Here is a 21363-nt window from a genome sequence, read left to right as displayed (position 1 = left end):
ATGTCCGAGTCGGGCTTCACTTCTGGCGCTGGTACAAGTACACGAGTGTTTTATTGGTGGCTGGATTGAGGCGTGCGGTTAGTTATTGGCTTGATAATCCATGCTGGCCGCGGGATCAGACGATGCCCTGGAGAAGGAACGATTACACACATTTGATACTTACTGTCATTCTGTACTCTACTGTAGGCATCTTTACTGGGGAACTACAACAAAAAATAGAGAACAGATGTCAGCCATAAACGTTCCGATTTCCAGCGGGAAAGTATCGTCGATAGATTTTCGATAAATGAAGCCAGATACTGATATATTGTTTTCTTTTTTTTTCATTTTTGATCTTTTAAGTTCTATTTATGGAGCTGACATTTGAGAAGACTTGATTGTATCACCGGTGGATTCTGGTAGAATGTGAAGATTTGGTTGATATATGCGTTGACCAACCCTACGTAGGAGCTGGATCGCCACGCCGGCTGTGGGAAACAGCTAGCGTCTGCCTGAAACAGCATAGCCATAATCATAGTGACATGGAAAATCATATTGCCAATCGAAAAATACCCCAGAACGCAGGATGGATTATTGTTTTTGCTACCCAATTTTGTACATTTTGAGTGTTGGGTGATTTAAACATTCTACTTGGCAAAGAGTTCCATTTTTTTTTTCTTACGTTTTCCCACATTTCTCTTAGGTTTGGTCATTGCAGATGTTTTTCTGCTAATATAAGCCCCGCTGAATAAAACCAATCACATGCAATTGTATTAAATGCACCACTGAACCAAAACAGCTTAAAAAGAAACAAAATCTCCGTGCGTTGTTCACAACACTTGCCACCAGATGGCGCAGTTTCTTTATTATACTTTATGGTCTGCGCTGTAGCTTTAAGGTGTCCCCCAGAATTAGGCTAAGACACAAGGGTGACTAAAGATACTTGATGACTTTGGCCTTAAATCATAATTACTAAGCCGAGGAAATCTTTTATAGAAGATTGTGTGCAGCTTCTTTTATAAACAGGATGTTCTCCAGTCTGGTTATCATCGACTTGGGTGGATACAAAATAATCTTATCGTATAAAATCAGTCTAAACGCTGAATCTGTGACATATATCGTAATCTGTAAATAGTTATTTTATTATTATTCAATATGGCCATGTGAGGGCTTGTTTTTTGGTGGGACGAGTTGTACTGTTGAAAAAGTACCATTTATTTTACCTTATTGTGTACTGGAAAACGGGAAAAAATTCAAAGTGCGGTGAAATTGCAAAAAAAAGTGCAATTCCACAATTATTTTTTGGATTTTTTTTTTACCATGTTCACTAAATGCTAAAACTGCCCTGCCATTACGATTCTCCAGGTCATTACGAGTTCGTAGATACCAAACATGTCTAGGTTCTTTTTTATTTGAGTGGTGATAAAAAAAGTCACCATATTCCAAGATCCGTAGCGTCTCCATTTTTCGTGATTTGGGGTCGGGTGAAGGCTTATTTTTAGCGCGCTGAGCTGACGGTTTTAATGATACCATTTTGATGCAGATACATTCTTTTGATCGCTCGTTATTGCATTTTATTGCAGCAACCAAAAAACGTAATTTTGGCGTTTTTTTTTTTTTTTGCTACCCCGTTTACTGATCGAATTAATTGTTTTTATATATTGATAGATCGGGCGATTTTGAATGCGGCAATACCAAGTATGTGTATATTTAAATTTTTTTGTATTTTATTTTAAATGGGACGAATGGGGAAGGGGTGATTTAAACTTTTATATTTTTTTATATTTTTAAAAATTGGGGTGCTCAGGTAAGCTCGTTACTCAATCACTATGCTGAAGTCCCCGTCCCGCATGTTTTGCGGATGTTAGCCAGTCAATAAGCAAGGAAGGATTGCCTGACATACATGGTAATGCCATAGCCCTGTCTATCTAAACAAATAAATAAATTGTTTGATAACTATTTTTGATAACCAGCCAAGGTAAAGCAGACCATCCCTCATTCGCCAATTTATTTTCAATAATCTTTCCACCAAGCTCCTCTGTCGTAATCCACGTTTCCGAAATGCAGCTCCAGAGACTGTGAATAGCAGTAAAGTACTGCTATTCGCAGGCGCTGGGTAGTGATGACACCACTATTCAGAACCGCTGGCTCAGGCTGATCGTTGCGGTGAGTCAGCAGCTGTAATGAAACTGTCATCACTACCTGGCGCATGTGTATAGCAGGACTTTAGCGCTTTTCACAGACTCCAGAGCTGATGCGAGGAACGTGGACTACATCAGAGGAGCTTCATGGGAACATTTTTGATAATAAATTTGTGAATGAAGGAAAGCGTGGGGGAGTCTTTATTCTGATAAACTATAACTTCCTGTGTGTGTGTTGTTGTTTTTTTTTTTATTACTAACCCTTGGGCTTGATGACAGCTGACATTATACAGCTGAAATCAACCCCCAAATATATTACCCCGATTGTCACCACACTAAGCATTCGGGAAGGGGCAAAATAACAATGGACCTTCCCAGCCTGATAATACCAGCCTCACTGCTGTCTGCTTTACTTGACTGGTTATCAAAAATGGGGGGGACCTCACATCATTTTTTTTTTAATTATTTCTGAAGAAAAATGCTTGCTTTTCCCATTGATTCCGTTATACTCGTTACTTGACTCGAACCCATCCGAAAGGCCAACCTGTCCCATTCGAGTACTGAGCACTGGAGCATTTTAGTACTCGATCATCACTAGTGTGCAATCAAATATTAAGTTGAGGGCGCCAATAATTATGTCTGGCTTATTTTGGGGGCTTTGTGTGAAATTATGTCTAATTAGCTTAAAACGTGTAATAGCAATAATTTTTTAGGAAAAATCCTTCATTTTCTGGAACAATTTCAAGGGTGCCAACATATTTGGCCATCATTGTAAGCTTTTTCTAGGGAACGATTTTTTTTTGTATAAGATGTAGTCAGTTGGGCAGGGGTCAATGATTTTTAAATACATTAATGATTTTTTATGCATTGCATGTTAAGGCCGACAAGCAGTCGAAATGCGTCAGCATACATCCTATGATTGCCCTGTTAAGATATGAAATCTTAATATGAAAATTGAAAAAATATGTACGTTTTAGAGATACCAAAGTCATAACTTTTTGTTTTAGAATGAAACTAGAGATGATTTGTGAAATTGTGCGGATTTTCCCAGCAAATTCAATTTGCCGCAAATTTATTCACCGCAAATTGAATGGCCCATTTTTATGCTCTTGGAAGTTTCCAGAACCCTAGAGCATAATAAAATTAAGATGCTAAAAAATGATATATTTATATTTCTGCTCACCTTACCGCTCACCTGTCCAGACCCTTCGCTTCACGCCGTCCGTCCTCGGAGCCACCTATTATTTAGCTCATAGCAAGTCCGATTTCCCAGCCTATTCATTCTAGTCTAGGACATCCAACTGTGACCAGGTCTAAGAGGTCTCTATGAATCCCACGTCATGACGTCATGTTCGTGCTATGTTCAGTGACCTCTGAGCCCAGGTGTCACTGGAAGTCCTGGCCTAGAGAGAAGAGGCCAAGCTATGACCAAAGAAAGAAGATGCCCTGAGAAGAATGATAGAAGATGCCCCGAGAACCAGACAGTGTGAGCATTTTTACTGCCAATAATTCAATAAATTGTCCAGCTTAAAACGTCTGAAACCAGGGAACAATATATTGCATTAACACAATTTAAAGCTGATCGTTAAAAACTGTATCTGAGCAATCTATAAAATATATTTATAGACCACAGTCCCACCTCTGACTTCCAGTTTGCAGTCAACTTCAGCTTCTCCCAGCGCATTGATGGCTTTACATGTGTAGGTTCCACCATCAAAAGGGCTGGGCTTCCGGATACTCAGCGTAAGAACCCCCTGATTGTGCTTCATGATGAATTTGGGGTCATCTCTGATCTCCATTTTATTTTTCATCCATATGACCTTGGGCTGTAGAAGAAGAAATAAATAAAAACCTATGTAATAACATTATGTAAAATCAGGTACCTACAGTGGAGGAACTCATAAGTACAGTGGTGCTCGAAAATTTGTAAACCCTTCAGAATTTTCCATATTTCTGCATCATTTTGACTTAAAACTATATCATATAATCAACCAAGTCCTAAAAGTAGATAAAGAGAATCATAACAAACAGATCAGTCAAAAATATGAACCTGACATTTTTCAGATGTCCTGACATTTAGAATTGAATGTTCCATCAATGATGTCCAGTCATCCTCGCTCAGTTGCTGCGAAACAGGACCAAACCATGATACTACAACCACCATGTTTCACAGATGGTATGAGGTTTTTATGCTGTAGTGCAGTGTTTTTCTTTCTCTAAACTTATTCATTTTAACCAAAAAGCTTTATTTTGGGCTCATACGACCACAGAACGTTGATCTAATAGGCTTCTGACTTGTTTAGGTGATCGTTAACAAACGGCAGACAGTCAAAAATGTTCTTTTTTGTAGAGCAGTGTCTTTTTCCTTGCAATTCCGCCATGCACACCAGTGTTGTTGAGTGTCCTTCCTGATAGTGATGTCAAAAATATTTACAAGATCTAATGTGAGTGAGGTCTTTAGTTTAGGTAAGTATTAACCCCTACATCCAGTAAAAATCTTGTAAGACCAGCCATTTTGGAGATGATCTGATCCACTTATTTAGCCAACACAATTTGGCTCGTAAAGGGGCTGTCCGCTACTTGGACAACCACTTCTCATTCCTCATTTTACCCCGTTAAAATAAAAACTCTACACTCACCTCCGGTGCCAAAGCTTTTCCAGCAGTGTCGGCACTCACGTGAGCCCTGGCAATGTGGAGCAGTGGACAACCCCTTTAAAAAGTTTTTGACAGAATTCTAAAACTCCTTGAAATTGGACTTTGGCCGTTTTTTGCTAGTCTCAACCAGCTCTGCCAAAATGTAGTGAACCTGCCTGACAAATTCATCATAATGAGTGGCACAAAAGTGGCCAAGGACATAAGCCAACCCCTGCCTAGTATACATTCCCAGGGGTGGAATATGGCAGTAAAAACATGCACCAAATTCATTAAAAAAATGTACCTCCTAAGGAATTTAGTGCATAATCCGCCACCTATTTCTTCACTAAAATCCCAGTCTTAATAAATTGTGCCCATGATAAATAAAAGGATGAACACATAAAAGGCGCAAAACACAAAAAAACAAGACCAAAAAGGCACAAAAGCAATGATGAATCCACCTCTGTTTACTTGCTGCATTACTACTGTAATGTTATGTCTGATCACTGTATATACAGTGTAATGTACAGTATATATTTTGGGTTTTCTTGCATTTTCTTTCTGATTGCAAACATTATATTTATGTTGTGTAACCAAATGACATATTTACATTTTATATTCTGGGAATTTAAGGCATTTAAAATGCAAAAAAAATTAATTATTAAACATATAGAAAACTGCGTACCTTCGGAAAGCCCCTTACTGCACAATTCAATGCTGTGCTGTAGCCAGCCACTACAATACGGTCTATGAGAGGGGTAAGGAACTTAGGAGGCATGCTGACATCTTTTTCTTTGTAGTCCAGTGGTTTGTAGATAATACCTGTAAATATATAACAAAAAAATAACAAAATTCCATTTTACTTTTGTCCTTTTTATTGTAAGATGGTTAAATTAATAAAAATATTGGAAAATATAATAATAAAATATATGTGATGATGAATAGATATTGCTAGTCCAAAATTATTTTTTTTGGGGGGGAACCACAAGGAAAGTTTAGGCAAAATTGCTTATTGCCTTGATGCCGTCAAACAAAATGCAGTACATTTTGGCTTAAAACCTAAGTTCCAGATCCAAGATCTTTGGGTCTCCGGGTTTTCAGAAGATCTAACGCTAGTAGTACACTGTAAATTACTGCTCATATAAAGGTCAATTAATTAGTTCTCCCACGTCCCTTTTAATATTTTACTTTTGACGGAGCGTGAACGTACACTTCAATGGAAAAAAAAGGTTAGAACTTGCAAGATAGTCCTGACAGCAACATGTTGCAATAGGCACAAAAGATTTGATACAGATGAAACCAGAAGTTTCCGTACACTATAGACACATATGCATGATTTTCTTGATATCTGACATGAAATCAGAATAAACCTTTCCTGTTTTAGGTCAGTTAGGATTACCATAATTATTAATATTTGCCAAATGCCAGAATAATGAGAGAGAGAGAATGTTTCAAGGCATTTTTATTACTTACTGCAAAGTCTAACGTTTCCATACATTTCATTAGTATTTGGCACCATTGCCCTTAAACTGAATGACTTGGGCACACATCTGGGATCTCCTTCCACAAGCTTCTCACAATAGTTGGTTGGAATTTGTTCCCATTCCTCCTAATAAAACTGGTGTAACTGATCCAGGTTTGTAGGTTGCCTTGCTCGCACCGGCCTTTTCAGCTTTGCCCAGACATGTTCAATAGGATTGAGATCAGGGCTTTGTGATGGACGCTCCAAAACATTGACTTTGTTATCCTGGAGCCACTTTGTTACCATTTTGGCAGTATGCATGGAGTCATTTTCCATTTGGAAGACCCATTTCTGCCCAAGCTCTAACTTCCTGGCTGATGTCTTGAGAAGTTGCTTCAGTATTGCTACATAGTCTTCTTTTCTCATGATGCCATCTATTTTGTGAAGTGCACCAGTCCCTCTTGCAGCAAAACAACCCTGCAACATGATCCTGCCACCCCCATGTTTCACAGTTGGGATGGTCTTTTTAGGCTTCCAAACCGCTCCCTTTTTCCTCCAAACGTAACGATGGTCATTATGCCCAAAAAGTTCCATTTTAGTTTTATCAAACCACAGGGCATGTCTCCAAAAACTAAGGTTTGTTCCTGTGTGCATTTGCAAATGTTAATCTGGCTTTTTTATGTTTCTTTTGGAATAATAGCTTCATCCTGGTAGAGTGACCTTTCAGCCCATGTTGATACAGTACTCGTTTCACTGTGGATATTGACACAATCTTACCAACTTCCGCCATCATCTTCACAAGGACTTTTGCTTTTGTCCTTGGGTTGATATGCACATGTTGGACCAAAGCACGTTAATCTCTGGGACACAGAACCCTTCTCCTTCCTGAGCAGTATGATGGCTAGACATTCCCACCTTGTTTGTACTTGCACATAATTGTTTGTACAGATGAACGAGGCACCTTCAGGTATCTTGAAACTGTACCCAAGGATGAACCAGACTTGTGCAAGTCCACAATTTTTTTCCTGATAACTTGGCTGAATTCTTGAGACTTTCCCATGATGCTACACAAAGAAGCAATGTGTTTCAGGTGTGCATTAACATATATCCACAGGTGTATCTCTAATTAACTAAGATGTTGCCCAAAAACCTTTCAGAAGCTTCCAAACACGTGACATCATCATATGGGCAGTCCAGAATTCTTTAAACGCATAGAAATTTTTGTGTACGTAAAGTTTTGATTTTGCAGTAAGTAATAAAAATGACTTAAAACATTCTCTCTCTCACTCATTATTCTGGCATTTGTCAAATATTACTAATAATGGTAATCCTAATTGACCTTAAACGGAAATTTTTTTTATGATTTCATGTTAAATATTAAGAAAACATGCATATGAGTATCTTTTTATATAGTGTATGTAAACTTCTAGTTTCAACTTTATCTTAACAGATTCAGGACCAGGCCATTTTCCCCCTTCCCGATCAGGCACATTTTTTTGTTTTTCTTCATATATATACTTTTTAATAGTTTTATTTATTTTTTCTTCCTTTTTATTTATTTTTATTTATTTATTTTTCATACTGTACCCTCATAAGGTCTTAAAAAGAGCAATGAACAGAATCTCCTGCAAGCTACTTAGTCTGAATTTACATTTTAGAATGTCAGACTAAATTGTGTTAAGGTACCGTCACACTAGACGATATCGCTAGCGATCCGTGACGTTGCAGCGTCCTCGCTAGCGATATCGTCCAGTGTGACAGGCAGCAGCGATCAGGCCCCTGCTGTGCTGTCGCTGGTCGGGGAAGAAAGTCCAGAACTTTATTTCGTCGCTGGACTCCCCGCAGACATCGCTGAATCGGTGTGTGTGTGACACCGATTCAGCGATGTCTTCACTGATAACCAGGGTAAACATCGGGTAACTAAGCGCAGGGCCGCGCTTAGTAACCCGATGTTTACCCTGGTTACCATCGTAAAAAAACAAACAGTACATACTTACATTCAGCTGTCTGTCCCTTGCCGTCTGCTTCCTGCACTGACTGCTGGCCGCAAAGTGAAAGTGAAAGCACAGCACAGCGGTGAGTCACACAGCGATGACTCACCGCTGTGGCTGTGCTCTGCTTTCACTTTACGGCCAGCAGTCAGTGCAGGAAGCAGACGGCAAGGGACAGACAGCTGAATGTAAGTATGTACTGTTTGTTTTTTTACGATGGTAACAAGGGTAAACAAACCTGTGTGTCTGTGTGACAGCTCTCCAGCGACCAAACAGCGACGCTGCAGCGATCCGGATCGTTGTCGGTATCGCTGCAGCGTCGCTAAGTGTGACGGTACCTTTAGGCTCAGATATTGCAAGTCTTTGGGTGGTCCCAAAGTAGTTAAATTCTAATGTGCCAGATCCTTTTTAAGCTTGACATTTCTATGGGCTGAGTCTGTTGGTTCCAAACATATTAGATAACTGGTTATTGAATAACGCATTGTGGCTTAACACACACATTTGATTAAGCCAAACTAGACCCCACTGGAAGATTTCAGAATCCAAATGCATACATTATTACCTAAATATCTTACACCTGATGAGGTTGGTGTACTTATTTTGATAATCCATGTCAGAATGCCAGTTGTCTCTTTTTTTTAATGTTCTCCCGCTTGATATTAAAATTAGCTTTTAATGCGTGCAGCTCTATGTGGACTCATAAATTCTATTGCTATTATTAGGATTATATGGCCATTTTGATGGGGATTATCAAAGTAAGTATGCCATTCTCATAAGGTTTAATATTTATTTATCTACTGAAAGATCTGCTTTAAAAATATGAATGAAGTATATGAAAATATGGATACTGTTGTAGGGAGATTTGACTGTTAGCGAATAATAAATCAAAGGGGACCGTGATGGGATCTTCCTGCAACCCATGTAAATATATATATACCTTGTGGATAATATATATAATGGGTAATATATATATCTTGTGGGTAATTTGTCACATAAGATGGAATGGAATAGATTTATTATTTTACCTGATTTTTGGATGACTGCAGTGTTCTTGGAAATACCGGGATTTTCGCTAAGGCCACAAATGTTCTCGCTAAACACTCTGAAGTAATATTCATTACCCATGATAAGGTCAGAAATGGTACATTGAGTCTTCCTGTTGTGTTCAAATACAGTAAACCATTCCTATCAAAATGAAAAATTCACATGATATGTCAAGATAAAATATAAATGGCTACTAGAGTGAAAACTTTAAAACAGTATTTGCCATCATGCTTTTCATGAAGCAGAAAATTTTTTATTATTTGGATTTTTTTTTACAATTTATACTGTTATATACTAATATTTCCAATTGTTTTGTGATTTTTTTTTGGTTTCTGCTAGATCTTTGCTATTGTAAGCAGAGCCCCTGGAGAATATGTGATTGCAGAATCCAATAGAAGCATTAGCATTTCAGATGCTTCTTTTCACTACATAATCTCTGACATCGGAGAACTGACCATACCCTGTTAGATTGCAGGAGCTTTAACCCTGAAACGTACACATTACTATTTAATCCTTTAAATTTCCAATTCTACATTATGAAAACCCATGACTAAGCTTTGTAAATTTTCAGTGTTTTTATATCAGTTAAAACAAATAAACATCATTGTACTTTAGAGCAATATAATCGAAAACAATAAAAAAAACTATCTGAAGGCTATAATATCATGTCTCTTGAAGAAGACAAAGCGAAACGTGCGTCGGGGTGGCAGGGACATCATACATACAGGTGCTCTTTTCATGTAAGTGTCATCCTTCAACACAGAACTACCTAATTGCTAGAGGAAGGGAAAAGTATATTCCAAGTAAAAGTGAAAATATCATTAATTTGTTTATTTCTTATAATGTGAACTGACACCACTTTGTTTATAGCTCTTTGAGTCCCTGCTTTTGGTTAGCAGCCTTTTTGTTGCTTACTGTTGTATTACATAATCATTTTATCTATGTTCAAATACAAAGACTTTTTATTAGACATTACATACTTCTTTTCTCTCCTGTGTGTGCTAGGTTATAATACTGCAGTGTTTTTTTTTCTAACATATCGTAACAAAAATATGTTTTGTCTTTATATTTTGTACAGTTTTATAATATTTAAATTTAATTTAAACATTTTTTCCTTTTGTTTAATTTAATATATGCTTTTAATTTTTGTAGAATTTTTATAATTATTATATATTTACATTTTTTTTCAGCAGGTATGTTGTGCCCTTACATAGACGTATGCAAAGGGACCTGTTACATACTTGTCAACAGTCTTAATTTAGCTTGAACAGCCCCATGCGTCGGGTCACAATGAGGCAGTATTAAATAATACCATGCCCAAAATGACCGGGCCATTTTGGAGTAGTTCTGGAGTAGACTTTAGTGTCGCAAGTTTTCTGTTTTAAGTTTCAAGTATGTCAGTGCATTCTGATGACAGAATGGGAACTTTCGTCAAGTTGCAGGCTTCGTCCATTTTGCTTCCAGCCAAGGCAATAATGCCACCAGTGCTCGAGGTCACAGGTACTAGGGGTCTGATCTTGGCACTAGCCAGATTAACTGATGGGATCGGAAAAACCACGAAAACACAGCGTTCATATTTACCATTGTTTTCTTGTCAGCCTTTTGTATTGTGTAGCCTGTGATTTCTGAATTCCCATTATCTTTCGGAGGTAGCCATTCAACAAAAGCATTAAATCCCCAGACCTCTTTGACAGTTACCGCTAGAGGGGCACCAGGTTTTTCTAGGAAAATAATCAAACATTTTTAACATAACATCTCAAAGTCTTCAAAAATGCTCAATCTTCCTCTCGATAACAGAAAGCAATGGGAAAAAAAATACTTTTCAGACTATTTTTTATTCTATCATTTGACATTTGATCATGGCTAATCATATGGCACATGGACATCTTGAGTCCGCCAGAACAGGAAGCTCTGTTACAAAAGTTTCACTATTCTTTAATAGAAGGATCTCCATTACTCTTCAAGAATTTCCCAGGACAATAATCCCCCATACATTTTAGATAGGTGTCAGCCAAACCATTGTTTGATCATTCAGCCGCCAACTGTTTCGAATGACTCTCCCAAACACAGGAGCACTCTCTCTACCAACAGCTCCTGTCCTCTCTATAAAAGAGCTGCTGTCAGACATCTCTGGTGGAGGTTTATCTCTTATGGAACAAAAGAATCGGCAAACCAAAATTGGACATGCAAAATGCTTATTTCCCAGGATAATGATCTGTCGGAGGCTCCCATACACATTAGCCTGTTGGCCAAACCTGTCGATATCATTGTGTTTGGCCGACATTAATCTAATGTGTATGAGAACCTTAAAGGATGCCCTTATAATTAATACTTAAGGAGACAACCTCTTTAGTTATCATTATGTGGCATTAAGTTGTAGCGTAAAGTTACACACCAATCATTAGGAGGTATAAGGAAGAGAACAAAGTCGACATTCGTAGGAGTTGTGCCAAATTTATTATGATACACAATGATTTATTCAGTAATGAAGAAAATAACCTTGCGATTAGAGATGAGTGAATATTTCAAGATTCAGTTCGGATTACGATCGCCAAATTTGCAATATTTGCCGATTTAATCGCCATATATACGCTGATTATAGCTGACCGCCATTGGAGTCAATCGGAGGCAAAGACAAAAGCATACACAGCACAAACATCAGTGCTTCCCACACTGAAAGCTGATGTTTTTAGCCTGACAGTATCCATGGACCCTTCCTAGCCTTTTATCAGCCCACAGCGGTCTGACTAGCTTTTGCTGGTTATTATAGGGCAACCCTACATAATTTTGGGGGTCCCCCATTTTAATAGCTAGTAAAGGCTAAGTATACAGCTGTGAGCTTATATTAATAGTCTGGCAAGCTCCATGTTTATTACCCCCTTCCCAGGCTATAAACATCTGCCATCAGCTGTCAGCTTTCCCTCTGCTGGTTAAGAAAATTGTGAGCGAGCCCATGCCATTTTTTTCAGAAAAAATATTTTTTATAATTACATGTAAAGTAATCTGCACACACTGTACTAATTGTATTTTTCACTGACATCTATATATCTATCTATCTATTCTATGTGTTTATACTGTATGTTATCTGTCTATTCTGTCGGGTCCCGCTGTGATTTTACTGTACGCGGCTGCTGAATTGATGCTTTCTATCTATCAATCTATCTATCTATCTATCTATCTATCTATCTATCTATCTATCTATCTATCGCAAGAAGTGAGAGCAGCACAGAAAAAACAAATTCTGGGTGCAAAGCCCCTCAGGCATGTACCAAACCTTATAATGAGAGTCCAAGAATTCAGAGGCAGCACACCATTGCAAATGAGTTCAAAAAGTGTTCAAGTTTAATAGCTCATCATAGCGACGTTTCAGCTCATGGAGAGCCTTTCTCAAGGCTTGAGAAAGGCTCTCCATGAGCTGAAACGTCACCATGATGGGCTATTAAACTTGAACACTTTTTGAACTCATTTGCAATGGTGTGCTGCATCTATCTATCTATCTATCTATCTATCTATCTATCTATCTATCTATCTATCTATCTATCTATCTATCATCTACTTTAAAATACTTTAGTGGCAACGCAATTATTTTCCCGCACGTTTACAGAATTTTACGTCATCTCGCGAGATTGCAATGCATGGAGCGGTCACTGGGGCGTCGCGAGAAGCGGGAAAGGCCTGTTCCTGATCCGGGGGCCGACGGACGTTGAGTACATAACGATTTTTTATTTTATTTATTATTTTTAACATTAGATCTTTTTAGTATTGATGCCGCATAGGCCGCATCAATAGTAAAAAGTTGGTCACACAGGGTTAGTAGCAGCGTTAATGGAGTACGTTACACCGTGGCATAACGCGGTCCGTTAACGCTGCCATTAACCCTGTGTGAGGGCTGACTGGAGGGGAGTATGGAGTGGGCACTGACTGCGGGGAGGAAGGAGCGGCCATTTTGCCACCGGACTGTGCCCGTCGCTGATTGGTCATGGCAAAGGTCATGGACGTTTTGCCATGACCAATCAGCGACTTGGATTTCCATGACAGACAGAGGCCGTGACCAATGAATATCCGTGACAGAAAGACATACAGAAAGACGGAAGTGACCCTTAGACAATTATATAGTAGATGCTCGTGTTTTCGATCACAAATCCGAATATGCCATATTCGTGTTGAATTTATGTTTGGCGATCGTTTTCCGAACATATTCTGTCATTTCCACTTGTGACCTCAGTATAGACACTGTACAGACATAAAAGTGGATAAAACCTCTTGACAGGTGATAAAATGATAACCTGATGTTTGAGATTGTTAATTTCTTACAAGTCAGATGATGAAACCAAACCAGCAGGCAAAACAATAAAATAATTTGGAGGGCCTGGTCAAGTTCTCAGAAGAGCAGGAGAGCCTTCATGACCAATTCAGGGCTGGTAAATTCACACTTTCAACTCTGAATTAGGAGGGATTAAAATAAACCTCTCACATTCTGTGGCTTGTGATAGATCTGGATCTCTGCAGGGAGCACTGGATAATGGCCAACAGGATGAGTTAAATATAGTTGAAATAAAGGAACCTGATCTATGTAGATATTCATCTCATGAACTTTTAAAGTTGTGAAGACTGCGTTATGAACATAGGTTGGACTAATGGGATTCTCCAGACAAGTAACAAATATGAAGTAGGTCAAGCTACAAACTCACCCTTCTGATGGACTGTATAACATAGTTTAGTTGGGAATTTTAAGGGAAACTAAACTTTTAAAAAACTTTTGATATGTAGTTTTCATCCTTGAGATCCAGGTTCTAAGAATCTTCAACCTTTGTTTAAAAGAGATAGAAATTTCTCTTCGTCCTTGTAAATTTTGCTCATGGCTTCTGATATTTGATGATTTCCATGGATTAGGTAATGCTTAAAATCATCTACAGTTAATGCACAGATAAAAAGCAAAGTGATGGCATTTGCTTTTGCTATTTAAGGCAAAGCATTTCAGATTTTGAAAGGACAGAAGGAAAGGAATATTGGCTGCAATTTTAGACTATGTTCACATGTTGTATTTTTGCAATATTTTTTTCCAGCATTTTTTAATACAAATTAAAAGCTGCTCCTTAGACTACGGTCCCAAGACCATTTTTCACTCATCCAAGAAAATTGTTCTGATTATACTAATAACACTCTGATCAGTGTTTGATCAGACTCCGATTTTCTTGGAGGTGGAGAAAAAAAAGTTTCTCCGCCATCTCTAGATTGTCAGTCTGTGTGTGGTCCGATTTTTTTTGTTTTTTTCTATGGAGTTGAAGGGGCAAATGCCATCTGATCCTCAGAGAAAAATCGTGCACTTGTTCTGAGGAGGAAATAAAACGTGCACAACCCTATAGATTAACATGGGGAGGGGAGCTACCCATCAAAATGACGGACATCACTCATCAGATTTTTACAGTTGTGTTGCTGAGTCCTTACAGTACCAGCAAACCTTTTGAAATTTAAGAAATATGATGCACAAACATAATTTTTGTTTTCTTGACTGAATTGGAAAACTGCAACGTAATAATTTTTTCAGCTTTTTTGCAATTTTTTTTTCACCTCTGGAAAGCAATACGAAAGTTTAAAAATGCTGAAAAAATGCAATGATGTGTTTTTACAGTGTTTTGGGGTGAATAAAACTGACTTTATTAAACATGTACTGTAGGCACCAAAAAAATGCTGCAGAAAAAAAGCAGCAAAGAGCAAAGCCAACTTTTTGTAAGCAGCTTTTCTTAGGCCAGTCTCACACGTCCAGATAATTCCAGTACCAGAAAAATCGGTACCGGAATTATCCATGTCCGTGTGTCCGTGAGCTCACGTAGGCCATCCGTGTGGCACACGTGCGGCAGCCGTGTGCCGACTGGGTACCACACGGAGCGTGCAGGAGACAGCGCTAGAGATAAGCGCTGTCCCCTGCATCTGGTGCTGAAGCCGCTATTCATATCTTCTCTCCAGCAGCGTTCGCTGGAGAGAAGATATGAAAAATCCTTTTTTTTTTTTTTCGTGTTTAAAATAAAGATCCCTGTCCCCACCCTCCTCCCACCCCCCTGTGCGCCCGGCCGCTGTTACTAAAATACTCACCCGGCTCCCCCTAAGCGTCCTCTCCACGCCGCACCTTCTCCAGTATGAGCGGTCACGTGGTGCCGCCCAATACAGTCATGAATATGCGGCTCCACCCCAACCATACCTATCCATTAGATAAGTTGTAATTTGTTTTTACCAGCAACTCCTTAAAACTTTTGTATTGTAAACTCAAAACTTTTGGAATTCCATAAATGAACAATATGTCTTTTGGAATTATCTATAATTAGCTAATTTTCTTTAACACCTCATCTTTTTTTTGGTAAAACCTTTTTAGAAAATCACCTCCTTGTGACCCATCCTTGATACTGTCCACATATTGAAAATATGACTTAAGGTTTTAATACGTACCTACAATTCGAATATTGATTATTGCTGCATCCTCCATGTTTTCTATTTGTACAGTAAGGCCATATTTTCCAGAGTGTCCCCTTTCAGCTGACCTTATAAAGAGGATGGTGTCCACCTCGGAAGTTCTAACACTAACTTGCTTGGCATCCAGAGGTTGTCCTTCTTTGTTCCATGTCACCTTTGGTCTTGGTTTTCCCTTTTTTTAGGATAGAAAAACTCAAATGAATAAAAGTACGGTAATTAAATGTTGCGATCAGATATGGAAAGAGATTTCCATCATTTGGCCAAGAGAAGACGATGATCTTATGTAGAGAACCAAGCATTTAACCCTAGAATGCATACCTGGGACCTCGCAGGCCTGCCAGGTTACGTGTTTTCTATTTTCTGTAAAAGTACTTTAGTTAGAATTTTTAAAATCTAGGTAATCCTCAGGTATATAGTTGTTAGTAATTTCCAGTTATTCATATATTTTTATGTTACAGACATTTCGGTATAACAACCTTTTTTTGGGACTACCCCATATTCACGCACCTGGGGCCTTTTAGGCCTGTACTAGGTTTACATGTGATACTCAGTCTTTTTGTCTGTATTGTTGCTGGGGAAGAACTTTTATGATTCAGCTATTGCTGGGAAGAGTGTGGATTCTGCATGACAACATGGTCATGTGATCTTGGAAGGGAGGCTCCCTCACAAAGTCATGGGTCTCTGGCCTCATCGCAGGTCTTTTTGTCCTAATTGCTGGAGAGACTTTAGGTACCGTCACACTAGACGATATCGCTAGCGATCCGTGACGTTGCAGCGTCCTCGCTAGCGATATCGTCCAGTGTGACAGGCAGCAGCGATCAGGCCCCTGCTGTGCTGTCGCTGGTCGGGGAAGAAAGTCCAGAACTTTATTTGGTCGCTGGACTCCCCATAGACATCGCTGAATCGGCGTGTGTGACACCGATTCAGCGATGTCTTCACTGGTAACCAGGGTAAACATCGGGTAACTAAGCGCAGGGCCGCGCTTAGTAACCCGATGTTTACCCTGGTTACCATCCTAAAAGTAAAAAAAAACAAACACTACATACTTACCTACAGCCGTCTGTCCTCCAGCGCTGTGCTCTGCACTCCTCCTGTACTGGCTGTGAGCGTCGGTCAGCCGGAAAGCAGAGCGGTGACGTCACCGCTTTGCTTTCCGGCCGCTGTGCTCACAGCCAGTACAGGAGGAGTGCAGAGCACAGTGCTGGAGGACAGACAGCGGTAGGTAAGTATGTAGTGTTTGTTTTTTTTTACTTTTAGGATGGTAACCAGGGTAAACATCGGGTTACTAAGCGCGGCCCTGCGCTTAGTTACCCGATGTTTACCCTGGTTACTGGCATCGTTGGTCGCTGGAGAGCGGTCTGTGTGACAGCTCTCCAGCGACCAAACAGCGACGCTGCGGCGATCCGGATCGTTGTCGGTATCGCTGCAGCGTCGCTAAGTGTGACGGTACCTTTTGGAGGAAGAAGTCAGCTTTCTTTTGTCTGGAAATAGAAAGTTTCTGAGCTCCAAAACCAGAGGCTTCTACTGCACTACAAGAAAGTGATCTGTTGAAGGTAAGAGGAGGGGGGCTGCACTTTACCCGCTTCATATCGCTTGGTGTGCTGGGACCCTAACAAAGAGTCTTATCACATACTGTTTACAGTGCACAAGCCTGATTCTAATATTTTTTTTTCTTTTTAGTTTACTGACATCTAAAATTACAATGGCACAGTCTACTTCCAGGGGATTGACTGACCATGAAATCGAGGAGATTGTTTTCAATAGTGATGAAGAAAGTGAAATTTCTTTGTCTGATGAAGAGTACATGCCACCAGCTAATGTATCAACTTCATCGTCCAGCGATTCTTCAGATGATGAAGAAGTAGTGGATCCAGCAGAACGTTCAAATAGAACATCTAAAATGAATATTTTTTGGAACAGTACTCCTGCGGCTCCTGCACGTACCCCATCACATAACATTATTAGAGTTGCTCAAGGAGCTGTCGGAATTCCCCAATTCATGTCCAAAAGAGATGTTTTCTGTAAATTTGTTTCGGATGATATTGCAGATGAGATAGTTTTGTGTACTAACGTAGAAGGAAAACGTATCGCGTCAGGAAGAAAAAAAACATGGAAAAATATAACTAAAGAGGAACTATATGCTTATATTGGCCTTACTCTTCTGGCAGGGTCGACAAAATCATACGATGTTCCAATCAGAGAGTTATTTCAGAACCCATTTGCAGATCCACACTGCAAAGCTACTATGTCCATCAATAGATTTGAGGGCATTCGGAGATGCCTTCGTTTTGATGAAAAGAGATCTCGCCCTGTGAGGTTGGCAACCGATAAATTAGCCCCTATTAGCTATATCTGGAATCTTTTTTTATCAAGAACTGTACAAAGCTTTACCATTCCAGTGATAATGTGACAGTGGACGAGCAACTTCTTGCCTTTAGGGGACGTTGCAAATTCATTCAGTATATGCCCAGTAAGCCAGCTAAGTATGGCATAAAAATTTTCTGGATGTGCGATTCAGCAAGCTATTATGGGATGAATGGTCCGATTTACTGTGGCACAGAAGCTGATGCTCCAGTCCAGAAAGACCTATGTTCCGACATAGTAAAAACACTTGCTCTACCAATTTTCAAATCAGGAAAAATATTACAATGGATAATTACTTTACCAATTTTGAAATGGCCAACTTTTTGCTTCAAAAGCAACTTACACTTGTTGGTACTATGAGGCCAAACCGCCGCGAAATTCCTCCAATCATGAAGCACAATGCACAGCGAACAATCTACGAGAGTGTACTCGGTTTCTGCAATCAAGCAACAATGGTGTCTTATAAAGCCAAGAAAGAAAAATCCGTGATATTACTGAGAACAATGCATCATGATGGAAGTATTGACACCAATGACAGGAAAAAAAAACCTGAAATCATACTGCATTATAATAAGACAAATGGAGGTGTCGACAACATGGACGAAATATTGGAGAGTATTTGTGCAAAAGGAAGACTAAACGTTGGCAAGTTGCCCTTTTTTTCCAATATCCTTGATGTGTCAGCCCTCAATAGCTACATTGTTTATTGTCAAACTAATCCAGAATTCCATGCCAACAGGAATGACAAGAGACGTCTATTTTTGACAGAACTTTGTTATGAACTTTTGATGACTACTATGATGGAGAGAAGCAGCATGATATGCTTATCAAGGCAAATTACGGAGGCAATGATCCGATGTGGAATACGCTTTCTGGAACATCCAGAGCAAAGAGAAAAAAAAGAAAGCACTGCTATATTTGTCCAGCAAAGAAGGAAAGAAAATCGGAGCGTTTCTGTTCTACTTGCGGACAAAATGTATGCAAGGAACATTCAGCCGAAAATATATAATATGCAAGAATTGTCGGGGGAATATGTAAAGTTACAAATAAATATTCCTGCACCAAGTTTGCTACAACCAAAAAATGTTTTCATAACAAAATTGCATATAGAATGCCTATATTTGGCATGCCCGTTTACTTACTTTTTCATTGTTTTATGCACATAATTATGTTTTGAAATATACACATCTTAGGCTGTGTTCCCAGTAGCGCTGGGGTTCACCAGAAGGGGATCCATAATGCATCTGACCTCCTGGTAACTCCAGCTAAGGCTGCCGGAATGGCGGGATTCCGCCAGCCTTAGCTGGGGTCACCAGGAGGTCAGATCCATTACGGATCCCCTCCTGGCGGACCCCAGCGCTAGTTGGAATGCATCCTTACCTTGCAATTGTAAAATAAATTTTGAAAAGTATTTTTATTTGAGTTATTCCATGTTATTTGCACACAGGCCTAAATGGCCCAGGTGCGTGAATATGGGGTAGTCCCAAAAAAAGGTTGTTATACCGAAATGCCTATAACATAAAAATATATGAACAACTGGAAATTACTAACAACTATATACCTGAGGAATACCTAGAGTTTCAAAATTCTAACAAAAGTAATTTTACAGAAAATAGAGAACAAGTAACCTGGCAGGCCTGCGAGGCCCCAGGTATGCATCCGCCAGCCTTAGTTGGGGTCACCAGGAGGTCAGATCCATTACGGAATCCCATCCTGGCGGACCCCTGTGCTAGTGGGAATGCATCCTTACTTTGCAATAAACTTTGAAAAGTATTTTTATTTGAGTTATTCCATGATAATTGTAAACAGGCCTAAAAGGCCCCAGGTGCGTGAATGTGTAGATTTCTATGGGTATGCGTTCTAGGGTTAAGTGGATTATCTCGACTTTCACATTATTATGTATGGGCTCAGTTTGGGGAACTAAAAATAATCTGTATAAGGCCGGGGTCACACTTGCGAGTTCAATGCGAGAAACTCTCGCGAGTCTCTTGCATCAAGTCCCGACATTGCCGCCGGCACTCAGGACTGGAGCATCCCGCTGCATGTATTTCTATGCAACTGAACGTTCCGTTCCCGAGTGCCGGTGGCAGTGCCGAGACTTGATGGGAAAAACTGGTGCAAGTTTCTAGCATTGAACTCACAAGTGTGACCCGAGCCTTATGAAACAAATAGGAAAGCTTTTCGTTTTCACAGTGGAAACTGGGGCAATTTTAGATTCATAAGCCACATTCTTCATTTGCTTTTTTTTAAAGTCACTTTCCTGTTTTTTTCCTATGGTATTAGTTGCCATTTTTTACCAAATTCATCAAAATTGTGCATGCCATTCAAAAATTTGGCTCAAAATGGAAAATGTTTTTTTCTTTTTCTTGCCTTGAACTGTTTTTGCAATGTTTGGAGCCAAAAGTCGCAAAAATTGTGCATACTCAAAAAATACATCGGGGTGTGGGTGTACCAGAGGGAAGTTGGGTCAAGTTTTGTGACGCTTTAAAAAGTCGCAATTAATAAATCAAGCGAAAACATCTAGAATCACTAAACTCCATCCACAAAGCAAAGAAAAAACTATCGAGCACGGATAAGGTAGACTTGAAAAAAGCATAAATAGAATAGTGAATTGATTGCAAACAAAAAAGGCACAGAACACACAAAACTAGACAAAAAACTGTCGCAAAGACAATGATGAATCAGGCCATACTTCTTATCCTGTCATCCTGTGTTTTCAGCAGGCCCCTTATCATCAGAGGGAGGATTGCACAGGATGATGCAATTTTTTTCTCATGCCGAATACAGCTGAGAAAAAATACACAGATCTGCACTGCCTCATTGAAAAATAGTGGTTCGAGTGCAGGTGTATTTTTTATTAGATTCCACGCACACGATTTATACGCTAGTGTGAGTGAACTCTTTGTATACACTTTCAAAACATACTGTAGAAGAGATTACTGCTGCAGCTGCAGTCCCCTCCTCCCCCTCCAGTATTTTCTGTTTCTCTTAGTTACTTAATTAGATTTTTGGGGACCGAAGAGATTAATGAACACTTCCGAATGTTTCCTGTATTCTTATATATAAGTGCTTTATGCGCAAACATCATAACGACATATATTGTAAGTTTATTTACGTAAATAACGAAGCAATTTACCTGGAAGGGGATAACCAGATTAACTTGCTCTCCTACTTTTTTAATAAAGGTTTGCCTGAGGTGTCTAGGCAAACGAATCTTTGGTTGTTCTGTAAAATGAAGACAATGAAGTTGTATGAGAATCCATACTGACGTTGTTGGA

General features: G+C 39.3%; 1 protein-coding gene across 2 annotated transcripts in view; it reads right to left on the bottom strand.

The window, feature by feature from the left end:
• MYBPC2 (myosin binding protein C2) overlaps positions 1–21363 on the bottom strand; it is a 128596-nt gene that overhangs the window by 24173 nt on the left and 83060 nt on the right. For both annotated transcript variants that reach the window (XM_069741152.1, XM_069741153.1), the window contains 7 exons: positions 21222–21310; positions 15698–15893; positions 10835–10974; positions 9235–9394; positions 5442–5578; positions 3760–3946; positions 164–203 (listed from right to left, as the gene is read on the bottom strand). In XM_069741152.1, coding sequence (XP_069597253.1) covers positions 193–203; positions 3760–3946; positions 5442–5578; positions 9235–9394; positions 10835–10974; positions 15698–15893; positions 21222–21310 — 920 coding nt within the window. In that variant the 3' untranslated portion in view covers positions 164–192. The remainder of the gene's footprint in view (positions 1–163; positions 204–3759; positions 3947–5441; positions 5579–9234; positions 9395–10834; positions 10975–15697; positions 15894–21221; positions 21311–21363) is intronic.

The sequence above is a fragment of the Ranitomeya imitator genome, chromosome 10 (assembly GCF_032444005.1).
Source record: "Ranitomeya imitator isolate aRanImi1 chromosome 10, aRanImi1.pri, whole genome shotgun sequence".
NCBI classification, from domain to species: Eukaryota; Metazoa; Chordata; class Amphibia; order Anura; family Dendrobatidae; genus Ranitomeya; species Ranitomeya imitator.
Note: the sequence above shows the minus strand (reverse complement) of the source record. Positions and strands in the feature narration are given on the sequence as shown.